The 12,813-nt window shown below is 44.5% G+C and overlaps 1 protein-coding gene across 1 annotated transcript in view; it reads left to right on the forward strand.

Moving 5' to 3' along the window:
- LOC147450637 (putative serine/threonine-protein kinase SIS8) overlaps positions 1 to 10,353 on the forward strand; it is a 129,981-nt gene extending 119,628 nt beyond the window's left edge. Inside the window, exons 6-13 of the mRNA XM_086519783.1 lie at positions 6,087 to 6,155; positions 6,687 to 6,787; positions 6,878 to 6,956; positions 7,066 to 7,164; positions 7,275 to 7,343; positions 7,510 to 7,559; positions 8,074 to 8,250; positions 9,494 to 10,353. Of these exons, the coding sequence (XP_086375909.1) occupies positions 6,087 to 6,155; positions 6,687 to 6,787; positions 6,878 to 6,956; positions 7,066 to 7,164; positions 7,275 to 7,343; positions 7,510 to 7,559; positions 8,074 to 8,250; positions 9,494 to 9,587 (738 nt within the window). The 3' untranslated portion in view covers positions 9,588 to 10,353. The remainder of the gene's footprint in view (positions 1 to 6,086; positions 6,156 to 6,686; positions 6,788 to 6,877; positions 6,957 to 7,065; positions 7,165 to 7,274; positions 7,344 to 7,509; positions 7,560 to 8,073; positions 8,251 to 9,493) is intronic.
- Positions 10,354 to 12,813: the final 2,460 nt, after the last annotated feature.

A 12,813-nucleotide genomic window follows, 5' to 3' on the forward strand; every position in this document is an offset into this window, starting at 1 on the left:
CTGATACCACTGTAAGAGACTTGGACACTCCAAGTCAAGAATCAATCGCGATAGCACCAAATAACCACTTCAAATAATTCACAGATCACAATAGATTTGCACTGGCCCGGCGGAGTTCCGTGCCTAGAGGTATTGGCCCCAAAGACTGCGCCCCTTTCAGTATTTCTTTTTGTATTAATCAGTTCAAAGTACAAGAGAGTGGGTCGGGATTCACTCTCAGACTCTACGTCCAAATTCTCTGAGAAGTGAATGCCCAAACCACTTATTTAAAGTTACAAGGGATGCCCAAAAGCAGAGCCCCAAAAGCTTGAAAGCTAAAGCAATTTTTCTCTCTCGCTCTCAATGAGAGTAAAAATAAAAGCAATCAACTTTCTCTCTCTCTCTCTCTCTCTCTCTCTCTCTCTCTCTCTCTCTCTCTCTCTCTCTCTCTCTCTCTCTCTCTCTCTCGGCCCAGTGTAGAGAAAAGCAAAAAAAGCCAGCGCATATTTCGGGATTGCCGTACTGTCACGTTAGCAGGCCAGTGCATTCTCTCCTGCTGCCCTAGGGTTAGGGTTTCCAAGAATTAGGGTTTGCTGAAAATTAGGGTTTCTGGCAGATTTTAGGGTTTGCAGGAAATTAGGGTTTTCTGGCAAAAATTAGGTTTTTTGCTGCCGGTAGCCACGTCATCATGTTGTGACATAATGAATGAGTTAAGTGACTGTTTATATGCCAATATGTGTAAGTGACCTAACTGTGCAAGTGAGGGTATGCAACTATGATTTTTTTGGACATGCACGTCTTGCTAGAGGCTCACAAGGGTGCCAGGCTAGGTTCTAAGCGAAGACTCACGCCAGACTGTAGCAGAAGCATGTCCACGTAGCGCAAGTGAAGTGCGTACGTGACATCCCCCCTGTTAAAGGTGAGGCACAACTGCCGAACTTCTACCTATACTTTTGATGTTGAATGCTTCTGATGTTGAATGTGGTTGATGAAAACTCCTCCAAACTTGTGGATACTGTAACACACTTGGGCACCCCAAGTCGAGAATCTGGCACGACGCACAAGAGAATCACTTAAAAATACTTCACACTTGAATCATAGCTCAATTGAGTCGACACGGCTCGGCGTAGTTCGTGCCTAGAGAGATTGGCCCCAAAGACTGGCGCCCCTTTGGTATTTAATTTTTTATTAATGCTTGAGCAAAGTTACAATGGCCGCAGGTCCTCTCTGCTCGTAAGCTCGTCAGAAAAACTGAGCCAGAGAGTGGCCCTTGGGTCTTATTTAAAGGTCCTTGGCCATGGAAAGCAGCCACATAAAACTGTTCAAACTCAAAAGCAATTTGCCCCAAAAGCTGGCAGCATTTTCAGCCAGCGCAAATTACAAGATGTCGTACGGTGCCACACTGTCAACTCGATTTTCGGCTGTCCGTACAGCGAGTAAGCGCGATTTGCGGTGGGTCCGTACAGCTTGTCTGCCATCCTTCTTTTCATTTCGTAGTGTCCCTTGGGGCCCTGTCGGCATGTGCCCATAAGTTGGAACAACTTATAGCATCTGGTCTTTGTCATTAGGTCATGCCATGTCATAATTTTGTGAGAGATACTACGGATGTAGGTGTTGTTGCGATGTAAACACCGATCATACAAGTTGCTAGGCAGCCTTACTACTGTCGCAAAATACCAGGCTGGTGCTGACTTTGTCCTGCGAGCAAGTACGACCACTCGAATAGTCCTTTCATGAAAACATTGCGGGTGAAGATGAACGGCAAGGGTGCTCGGAGGTTTTCGAGGGTTTCTTGTCGACGGAAGTCGATGCACGCTACATGCGAATGCAAATGCAGAAGAGGGTTAGGGATCCTTCCACCAACTCCTTCCATGTCCACATACGAGGCTAGCAAAACTTGGTATTCAAGATCTGGATTTTTGTGGATCCGATGTCGATATTCGTTCAAAGACATAGCGATGAAGACGGGAGCGGGCCCGATGCAGGATGGACTAATGGTGGGAGTGGCTAAAAAGTCCGGGATTGGGACACGAAGATTCTTTGAGAAAAAAACTGAGAGAGGTTCTTTGGGTTCTTGGTTTTGCTTGGGTTAGTGGTTCTTCCCTTGAGTTTGCGAAGCCGAAGCACTCACACAACTCTGATACCAATGTCAGGTGCAACGGAAGTGTTTTAAGGGTTTAGCTCGGATCTAGTACTTCGCACAAACACAAGGGACACTTCACTTCACTTGAAGAATTGAACTGAATTGAATGAAAGAGAGAGACACGAGAGAGAGAAAACAGAAACGACACTGCATGTCGGGTCCCAACCACCCTCAAGGGCCCTTTGCTCTGTTTCTAGAGCAAGTACTTGCTTTATTACTTGCAGAATGCTGATACAATGTGTAGATGCTGAGATGTTGATGGGTACTTGATGTGGATGCTTGGTACTCTTGAGATATTGAAGGGTACTGCGGGTTCTTGGTACTTGGTACGGCGGGGTCGATGACGACGATGACGAGGCTGTGGGTTGATTTGCTATCACCGAGAGTGGCAATGGCTGAAGCTGAAAATCGTTGGTGCTGCTAATGGCAGAGGACTGAATCGGTAATGAAGTGAAGGGCTGAAATCGACGGTGAGGCTAGGGTTGAATGCTGGCTGAAAAACGCCGATGCAAGGCTGCAAAAACGCTGGTACTGCTGGTCCTTGAGAGGCTCTGCTTCTCTTATCCTCTACTGGTGCCCAAAGGGCTTCTTTTATAGGTCCTTTAGCCATTTTCCCTACCTACTTTTAATAAATGTCATGTCAAAGTCACTTATTAATGAATGACTTGAGTGATTGTTCATATGCCTATATGTTTAAATGACCTAATTGTGCAAGTGAGGGTATGCAACTATGACTAGCCTGGACATGCACGTCTTGCTAGAGGCTCACAAGGGTGCCAGGCTAGGTCCTAAGCTAAGACTGACGCTAGACTGTAGCAGAAGCATGTCCACGTAGCGCTAGTGAGTGCGCACGTGAGAGTTCTCAGCTTCAGCTCTAGAGATTTCAGTAACAGTGGTTGCTCTGTTCGGACGAGGGGTTGAGACACTTGTTACCTAAGTTTGAGGATACTTCTCTTTCAGAGGGGGCTTCCATGTTATATCTTTAGTTGAATTCTGATTCTCCATTTAGCAGAGTACCATGCATGGTGGCTTCCAATCCTTTGCCTTGCCCATTTCTTGTGGGTTGCTTTAGCCCACAATGCAGTTAGTATCTTGGCGGATGTTTTTCCTTAGCCATTTCAGTGGTTGCCTCGTCTTTTGGATTTGTTGTGTGACGGTTGCTTTTCCCAATGCATCCGAGGAGTAGTTCCTATGCCTCGTCTTCGAGATTGATTCTTGGAGGCTATACCATTCAAGACACACCTACTTCCCTTATCCTTAGACCGGCATGTTATATTGTACAGGTGGATAGTGGTCCTTCTTGGACTAGGAATCAAATTACAACTAGCGGCCAAGAAAGGGAAAGGAAAAGAAACAACAACCATCCCCTCTCCCACAATCATCAACATGACCTCAGATTACAACTAGCGGCCAAGAAAGGGAAAGGGAAAGAAACAACAACCATCCCCTCTCCCACAATCATCAACATGACCTCAGAAGAAGAAGACTAGAGCTTTACATGTACGAGTGACCAGTCTAAAAGACCATGATGATGTGGAGTGGGAAGTCAAGGAACTTCTCTTCATGATGGGTAGTGAGGCTAGTCACACAAAGGCATCGAGGGTGGGGGAGAAGGAAGAAGGAAATGGGAGACCTCAAAGGAGAGCATTGATCATTCGTTTCCCCTCCTCTGGATCATGATGAGAGCTCACATAGCATTAGGGAGATTGGAGAGGATGTGCTTGCAGGTTCAATTCCTGGAACCTCGAACAAAGCTCTGGCTCTTTAACACTCTCATCACTTCTGCCATGCTATACAGAGTGGAGATATGGGACCCTAAGTGGACCATCACAGCAGAGCTGGTAGTGCTGATGGCCGGAGATGTATGGAGAGGCCTTTGGTTTCTATAATCTCTTGGATGATTAGGGCTAAGGCCTCAGTACCACATGAGATTGTTAGGGTGGAGCTTGCTGCCCCTCCCTTGGTAGTGGAGGCGCTCACTTGAGGAGTCTCCTTTATGCATAGCACTTGGACTCTCCCCAAAGATAGATACACTCAATTAGCCTTGGAGTCTTGACGACAAATGGCATCGCAGGGAGATAGATCATGTTGGTATGCATAGAATCCAGATGGCATCTTGGTTTCAGCTACATGGTTTTAGTATGGACAGACTACCCAAGTCCTGTGTCATGAGCCTAGGAATCTATGTCCGAGTGAGGGAGATGGATGGTGCATGCAAAGAGGACTGAAATGGGACTCAGTTGGATACGAAGAGGACATGGATACATCCTACACATGAGTTGGGTACGAAGATGGCTTTCCATAGAGAGCATCTTCTATCACGAGGCTGTGGCAACCACTAACCTTAGTTGTTTGTTTCTTTCCCTTGATTTTTATTTGAATTTTTGTGACCCTCTTTTTGAAGTCACAAATGGCCAGACATTGTGTGACCAGTGTGAAACAGTCGACGGCCTAGAGTTTTACCCGTAGCTGTGAAGGGCAGGTTGCCACGAGATGGTCGGGCCAATCGGCACTGAAATCGGAGCAGTAAAAGGCTGTCTAGGCTCAATTCAAAGTCATTTAGCCCCATGTGACACTTATAAGCTGGTTGGTACTAGGAAATTAACTCAAATAAGGCAAAGGGGACACTTGGCGGTCTAAGAGGGCTTTGCTAGGTTTGTATGAAGAGGGGGCGTCCAAATTGAGAGAGGCGGCTGATTTTCTTAACAAAGAGACCACTTTCTGTGTGTGTGAGTAGTGGGTGCATGTGATCACAACTTTAATGGAAAATGGAAAGCTTACCTTCTCCATTGTCTTATGTAGCACAATGATTCTGCTCTGGTGCACCTCTTTTGAATACAGAAACGTGATGTCCCGCTCGAGGGCTTTTCATGTGGATGTACAATTGTGTGCGTTCATGCCCAGGTGAACTCGGAGAGATTTGACGATAGAAACGGAGCCCGAAACAGAAAATTACAGCCTGCTGTGTATTTTAGCAGGTTTAGGGTTTTGACCCTAATTGATCCCTAATACCCTTAGAAGCTTCGGGGAAGGGGATCACTGTACAGGTGTTCTGGTGCATTTTTTGGTGCAGAAACAGAGAATTCAGCGTGCTGCAGATTCTCGCTAGGTTTGGGAAAGTGCTCGAATGCGCTAGAAAAGTCACCTTTTGTAGGGGATTTTGTCTGTGAAGCCTCCTACTGCGGTTATGTTGCCAAAGTCGGGCTAGAGTAGGTCATCTTCAGCCCGGTAAAAGCGGGACAGCTCGTAGGGATTTGCAGGTTTTCTCCTAAGTCTAATAAGAATAAAGAAATACTGAAAGGGGCGCCAGTCTTTGGGGCCTCCAGGGTGTTGCTGTCTTCTTGGAAGCACTCTAGCTCCTAGGCCGTATTTTGTTTGAAGTGTAATTTCCAGTCACAAGCTTATTCGTGAAGTTTCTCTGTGTTGTAAAGTTCAAGTAAAGTTTGTGAAGTAAGAATGGGGTGAAAGCTAAGTCTACCTCCCTACGGGCCGGTTCTAGCTAGTAGCACTTCTAGATTGATTTTAGTATCTCTTCTTTTGTACTCAGACATGGTACCAGATTCATCAGTTTATAACGGATTGGTCTCATAGGTCATTTTGGCCTTTGAAGACGTTAATATATCATTTTATTTCATCTCTCTCTCTCTCTCTCTCTCTCTCTCTCTCTCTCTCTCTCTCTCATAGAGGAGATTCACACATCTATGTATATGTATATGCGTGCACATGCGCGCTCACACACGATTACACTTTTTTTTGGTAAATTAAATTTTTTGATAAACATGCATACGCACGCATACACACACACACGTGCACGTGCGCACGCACACACACATTGAGAGCTGAATGTTGGAACCTGGATCTGTGCATTTAATCTTGGGTCTAGACTCTACTCTGTCAATTGTGGCGTCTCTCATGCTGTGTGCTAAGGGAAGTAAAATAAACTTATTTGGTTTTTTGGTGGCAGGAGGTCGCTGTTAAAAAATTCCTTAATCAAGATATTTCAGGAGATGCTCTTCTGGAGTTTGGAAGTGAGGTACTTTTCGTTTATTGCACAGTGTTATGCTTCTGTATTGTGTCTGCCTGATTACTCTACAAGTCCTTTGTTTTTGAAAGGCTGTAATCTAGTGTCTATAGTGTGTTTGCTTTGAACCTCCAATCAATGTTTGGTTTTGGGTTCAACTTTTTTAGTGGTTTTTTTCGCTCTGCAATTCTTAAACGTGCTGAGCCGCATCAGAGTTGGTTGATCTTGCATCAATTGTGTTATGCCATTGGGAGTGTAGATCAGCATTTTTTGCCGTCAATCTACTAACTGGCAACATTTTGTTCTTCATTCATGAACGAGTGAAACCTGGTCATTACACAGATTGTTCTGCTAGACAAGGACTCTTGTTTTTGGCTTTCGGTGATGTGTGAGGCCGTTTTGATATAGGGAAAGTGCTGTGTAATTGCTAGCTTCTAAGCATTCACAAGCTTAGTTTTTGGCGCATCATTGGGAATCTTGTGTAAAGAACCACATGCTTATGCATTCTAACCTTTCTCATGTGATCTCTTAATCACCTTTCAGGTAGAATTGATGCAACGTATGCGCCATCCTAATGTGGTTCTTTTCATGGGAGCTGTCATGCACCCACCAAATTTGTCCATAGTCACTGAGTTTCTTCCAAGGTGAGTTACAAAAGACAGAGACACACATTTGTATTTGTCTACCTACAGACTATTTTCAATGTCTTAGAATATGAGATGCTCTTTTTACAGGGGAAGCCTCTACCGATTGATTCATCGATCAAACAGCCAGATTGATGAAAGGAGGCGGATGCGTATGGCACTGGATGTTGTGAGTTTTGATAGGAGTATGCTTGGTATGGGTGTCAAGGTCCTTAGCTAATCTACTTTGCATATGATCTCACCACCCCCTTTTTTGCATGTGGCGTGTCTATCTCCAGGCAAGAGGCATGAATTACCTGCATAACTCCTCTCCAGTCATTGTACATCGTGATCTCAAGTCGCCCAATCTGCTAGTTGATAAAAACTGGGTGGTTAAGGTACCCTATTTCATTACTGCAGTACCTTTGTACTTTCTAAGTCCGTGCTTTGATATGACTTAATCTAGACCTTTTTGGTTATACCAAACTGTGTGACGTGCTCTTTGCAGGTTTGTGACTTTGGTCTCTCGCGCATGAAGCCGAATACGTTTCTTTCTTCCAAGTCTACAGCCGGAACGGTAACCATGTGGTCTCTTTTCATTTCTTAATTATGGTTTGTCAGTTTAAACAGCAGTAGTGTAACTGCTGTAGAATGTGTGTGTCTGAGATCCCAGGCTGAGAGGACATGGATCTTCCAGTTGTTAGATTGAATAGCTACTAAAGTTTCTTTTGTGTCTGATTCAGCCTGAATGGATGGCACCTGAAGTTCTCAGAAACGAGCCATCCAATGAAAAGTAAGCCGTGTTGTGTGCAGGCTTGTATGTATGTGCATTTGTCTGCTTGCATTGCAGTCGTGCAATTGTGGTTGTTTGAAGTCAATAGGGATTATGGGCACGGAACAAACAACAAGGAGAGAAAAGTGATGTGCATGCATGCCTATTTACAATTTCTTTTTGTTGGAGGGGGTGTTCCTCAGATATACTGGGTACAGATTGTACCTCAAAAAGGTTTCTAGACATTAGTACAAGCCCCATCTTAATTAAGAACAGATATCAAGGCATTAGTTTTCTGCTAAGAAGCATCAGAGTTGTGAGATGAGCCACTATGTTCCGTAATTTTGGTGGACTTTAAGCATTGTTGGACCATGTTTTAGTATTATAAGCCATGTATTAGGGATCAAAAGAGAGGGACTTAATGTTGACCTATAGGAGTTGGCAGCATGGGAATGTATATGCATGGTTTGAAGGGCTGCTAACATAAACCTTGAGATCGAGTCTGATCAAATGTGCGTTTCTGGGTGCTTCACAGGTCAGATGTGTACAGCTTCGGCGTGATATTGTGGGAGTTGGCTACATTGCAACAGCCTTGGGCTAGCATGAATCCGATGCAGGTTGTTGGAGCTGTTGGTTTCCAACACAGAACCTTGGATATCCCCGACAATCTGGATCCAATCGTTGTTAATGTTATACGTCAATGCTGGCAGAGGTAAAGTGGTTTATATAAGCATCCTTTTTGTTAAGGGAAAATAGCAGCATTGACTATGAGTTCGCTAAATGGAGTCATCTGTTGATTGTGCTTGACTATGAGTCTGCTAATGGAAGTCTTCTTTTGTAACAATGTAGACACAATGTTACACAATGGGCTTGTAACTTGATTAATTTAGTCAAATTTGGTGGGTTAGTTTAGGAAGTAAGCTTTTAGGAACAGCTTCTTGTTATTGGAAAGCCACTCTGTCAGGATGTGGTTTCCTTAATTACTCGAGTCAAATAGGTAGGATTTTGGACCCATAACATGATGATGTGAGGTGATGTTTATAGCTGCTCACACATGGCCTATCTTAAGTTAGGGCTGTACAATTACCAGGGAATTGGTACTTGGACATTGCTGCTCACTACTAAGAATAGCCTGCTTGGTTGGTAAAGTTGGGATCTTCGGTTGCAGTTGCTTTGGCACCTATTGGTATTGAGTCAGTTTTGGTGAGCAAGAGGTTGGGGCCTGCCTCCATGGTGGGGTTTGATGGGCTGGTGGAAATGCTGAAGAGGGTAGAACCGGCAAAGCGGCTCTCTTTGGGATATGTTTTACCCCCCCTTTCTTACTCCTGTTCCCAACCCTTCCTTTCTTTGACCCCTAATTGTGCCCATTCCCTTTATTTGTCTGTTCAGATTCATCTAGATATTCCTCGGGCATGGGTTCACTATAGTTGCACTTACCTTCGGAGGTGAATTTGGGCTCTTCCTGGGTCCATCTAGGTACACACACACACACACACACTATATATATATATATATATATATATATATATATATATATATATATATATATATATATATATATATATATATATATATACTGGTAATGCAAGTGCCATGGGCCACATGTGGCCATCCCATGTGGAGATCATTGCTACAGTGGACACCAGGAATTGTGCTTGGAACAGGAAGAGATCCTCCTCTTGCATTATGCATGTTAAGGACAAGGAGTCCTGGCAGCACAGTGGCAGCATGTGAACACGATTCCCCTTTTTAAGCTTTAGCAATTGTAGGCTAGTTGTACTCAGAACCAAGCAATCATTAAGGTGCAAGCACTACTGTCAGATTATCACCTTCTGTATGGTCTTAATCTTCAATTTACAGAACTGTGCTCTGCTAGCATTGTGTCAATGTCTTACTTTTTCTGGTTCCTCTTTTGGAACGGCCTCTAACACTGGCTGATTGGGTACTTCTTGCAGTGATCCCACGTTACGCCCATCCTTTGCAGAGATAATAAACACATTGAAACCCTTGCAAAAACCTATTACACCCTCATCAGTCTCAAAAGGATAGAAATTGTGATGGCAAGATTGCATGATGAAGCTTCCCTACTTGGGAACAGGAGACTGCACTTCTCAAGGTGTTGAAACCTTGAAACCTTTGAATTTGGAATGGACTTGGGTGGGTATGTATCTCCCCAGAGAGCTGGGTGTTCTTCTAGCAGGTTTGGATTTTAAGAGGTGGAAGTCCAGCATCCGCAAATAGTACGAATGCTTCGACAACCAAATTCAGCACATTTGGCTGGTCTTGTTGAAGGGCACGTTTCCCGTCTTTTGTACAGTAAGAATTTGTAAAAGTTGAAGGATGTTCCGATTGGCAGCTGGAGCAAGTTTCCATGGATTTTTGCTTACAAAACATGATTTTTGTGAAGATGCTTGTGGCATGGGGTAAAGCCCGCTGCGGCTTCGATGCGCCCTGATAAAAATGTAATATGGGGCAAAAAGGGGGTTGTAGAATTGGTGCCTGCATTCAGTGTATCAGAAACTTAGGCTCAGTTTTAGATGATCAATGATTTGTGCCTAAATTTCTCTGGAAGGAAGAGCTTTTGTATGTATCAAAGCATGTCATTTTCCAGATTATTAGTGATGTATAGGATCAGGGATGGTGCAAGGTCTCATGGCTCCAATATCAAGTCCTACCACATGCATTATTGGGTATAGCATTTCTTTAATTTTTAGCACTTTGTAGAGAGTTTCACCACAAATTTGTATAGATATGTCTCGGACTTCTACATTCTCATCAATTTTCTGTATACATCATGTCTTGAGCTTGCTGATTACTTTTTTTTACCAAAGTTTGCAGAGATGTAAATGGTCCTCATCATTTGTTCTCAATTTGTCTATGTCACCCATACCAAAATTCACCCCACATTTCATGTTTTTAGGGAAATTTCAAGGTTTAAATTAGGCAGTTTCACCCTTAAGTGTACCCACCTACATGTCTGCCCTTGTGTGTGCTGCTTTTTTTTTTTCTTTGGGGGGAGAGAAAAATGAAATGAAATGTTATATTAACGTCTGTAAAAGCCCAAAATGACCTATGAGATCAGAAAGTTACAATGTGGTGGATCTGATGCAAAGTTTGAGTAACGAAAATAAGAATATTATGGAATCCTAAGCTGCTAGATGTGAACAAAGCAGCTAGCTGGGTTAGCTAAATCACAAGAGATCCAACATCGGTCGTTGGCGGATCGCATCAATCTCCTCCATGGTCAGTAGTCTGGGTGGGTGTCGTGCATGTCGGGCCAAAGTGATCCGAATTCTCTGATGTAGCCTCCGTCGATAGTGTGCAGTCCTTCGCAATTATGGGCGTTTGGATCTCCCCAGCTTAGTCGCTCGATCGATCAACGTGCCTCTAGTGCGAGGCGAATGTGGGCTCGGTTGTGGTAGTAGCTCCTCCAGGTGTTCAGTGTTTGCTCTGAAGAAAGTTGTGATCTGTTCTTGGGACTGGCTAGCCTCTCCTCTCATCAGGCTCTCTCTATGTCTGGGCAGCTCGAGCAAAAACAAACCCAGGCATTTTGGTCCTCGTACCCCATGACTTGGAGAGAGGTCCAAAGCCCTCTCTGAACAAGCAGTGGAAGCAGCCTCGTATCTCATAGTAGACTGGGTATTGGCATGTGTAGTGCAAATCTGTCTCAGGCTTTGTCATACAAGGGGCATGTCCTGGCCTCTACTTGTACTCCACTGTATCTCCCAGTCTCTACCCGTAGTTGGTGCGAAGATGTGCGTATCTGGCCAATAGCTCATCGCATCCCATGAGACAAGTGGTTATCCGTGTATGGGTTGCGTCACAAAACCGTCCTTTGCAAGTTGGAGAAGATGCTCTTTGTAGAAGGCCATATTCGTGCTCAGCTCTTGTGTTGGCTGTATCCATGTCCTCTTGGTGTCTAGCTGGATTAGGTCTTGGCGGATCAGCATGGTGATCTCGGATTGTGCAAGAGTTAGAGAGGGTGCATTTAATGAGTGTTGGAAGGAGGGCAATCTGTCTATGGTGAATCCATGTGCTTGAAACCATGATGTCATTTTCCCATACCAGCATGCCGTATCTCCCTGTTTGGCTAATTGTTGAGAGGACTCAAGTGCAAGGCGGGCATATCTGTCCCTGGGAAGTTCCCACATGTGGTGTATGAAGGAGATTGATCTTGTGAGTGCCTCAACCACTAGAGGGGGGGTAGCTAGCTCTGCTCGGATAATGTCACATGGTATTGAAGCCTTGGCTCTAATGGGCCGCGAGATCATAGATACTAGAGGCTTCTCCATATCCCCCAATCCATCAGTGCGACCCGACCTCCCTTGATGATCCAATGAAGGTCCCCATATCTCAGCTCGATAGAGCAATGTATAAGCCACTAGATTGTCAAAGAGCCGGAGCTTTGTTAAGGCTCTTGAAACTGAACCTGTGAACACATCCTGTCCAATCTACCCAATGAACTTGTGAACACATCCTCTCCAATCTACCCAATGTTGCATGGACTTTGGTCAGTCTAGTCTCTGTTGCTCTCCTCAATGAAAATGCTGGTCCACTAAAGACCACTGCAAGGTAAGTGTAAGCATCTGTATTCTCCATCGTCTCTTGGTCGTATGTAAATGCGGGTGCTGACCTCCTGACCCACTGTGGAGTGATATTAAACACCATAACCTTGGTTTACCAGGGGTGACAAACAAACCACTTTCATGGGTAAACCAATGCAAAGCATCCAAGTGACCTTGTATCCCCTCCGACGAGTCCGAGATCAACACAATATCATCAGCATATAACAATAGTGGAATCCATGTCCCTGCCAGTTGTGCACCTCTATCACCATCTCTCTCAATATAGTCAAAAGCCTCATCCACATATATACCCCAATAGTGGAGTGAATTGGTGTAGATAGACCCTCTGAGGTGCGTACATGCCCCACTACTGACCTATATAATGCCATGATCCCCCAGATGAGCTTTGTGGGTACTCCCATCTTGTGTAGTTTGCGCATCAATCTGGCTCTGAGTACTGTGTTAAATGCTTCGCGGAAGTCCACAAAGCTACAATAGATTCGTCTCCTATGTTATCTGCCCTCCTCAATAATGGCTATGAGTGTCGGGATATGGTCAAGAGTAGAAAAACCTCTCTTGAACCTTGTTTGCTTGGTTGTACGTATCCCCTCCTTTGCCCATCTACTCAGTTGTTGTTGAAGGATGGATGCGTACATCCGTGCCAATGTGTGTCCGATCATGATAGTGCGGTAATTCCCAAGCTCCATAAG

This window comes from Adiantum capillus-veneris, chromosome 9 (assembly GCF_014529385.1).
Source record: "Adiantum capillus-veneris isolate H3 chromosome 9, ASM1452938v2, whole genome shotgun sequence".
In the NCBI taxonomy this organism is placed as follows: domain Eukaryota; kingdom Viridiplantae; phylum Streptophyta; class Polypodiopsida; order Polypodiales; family Pteridaceae; genus Adiantum; species Adiantum capillus-veneris.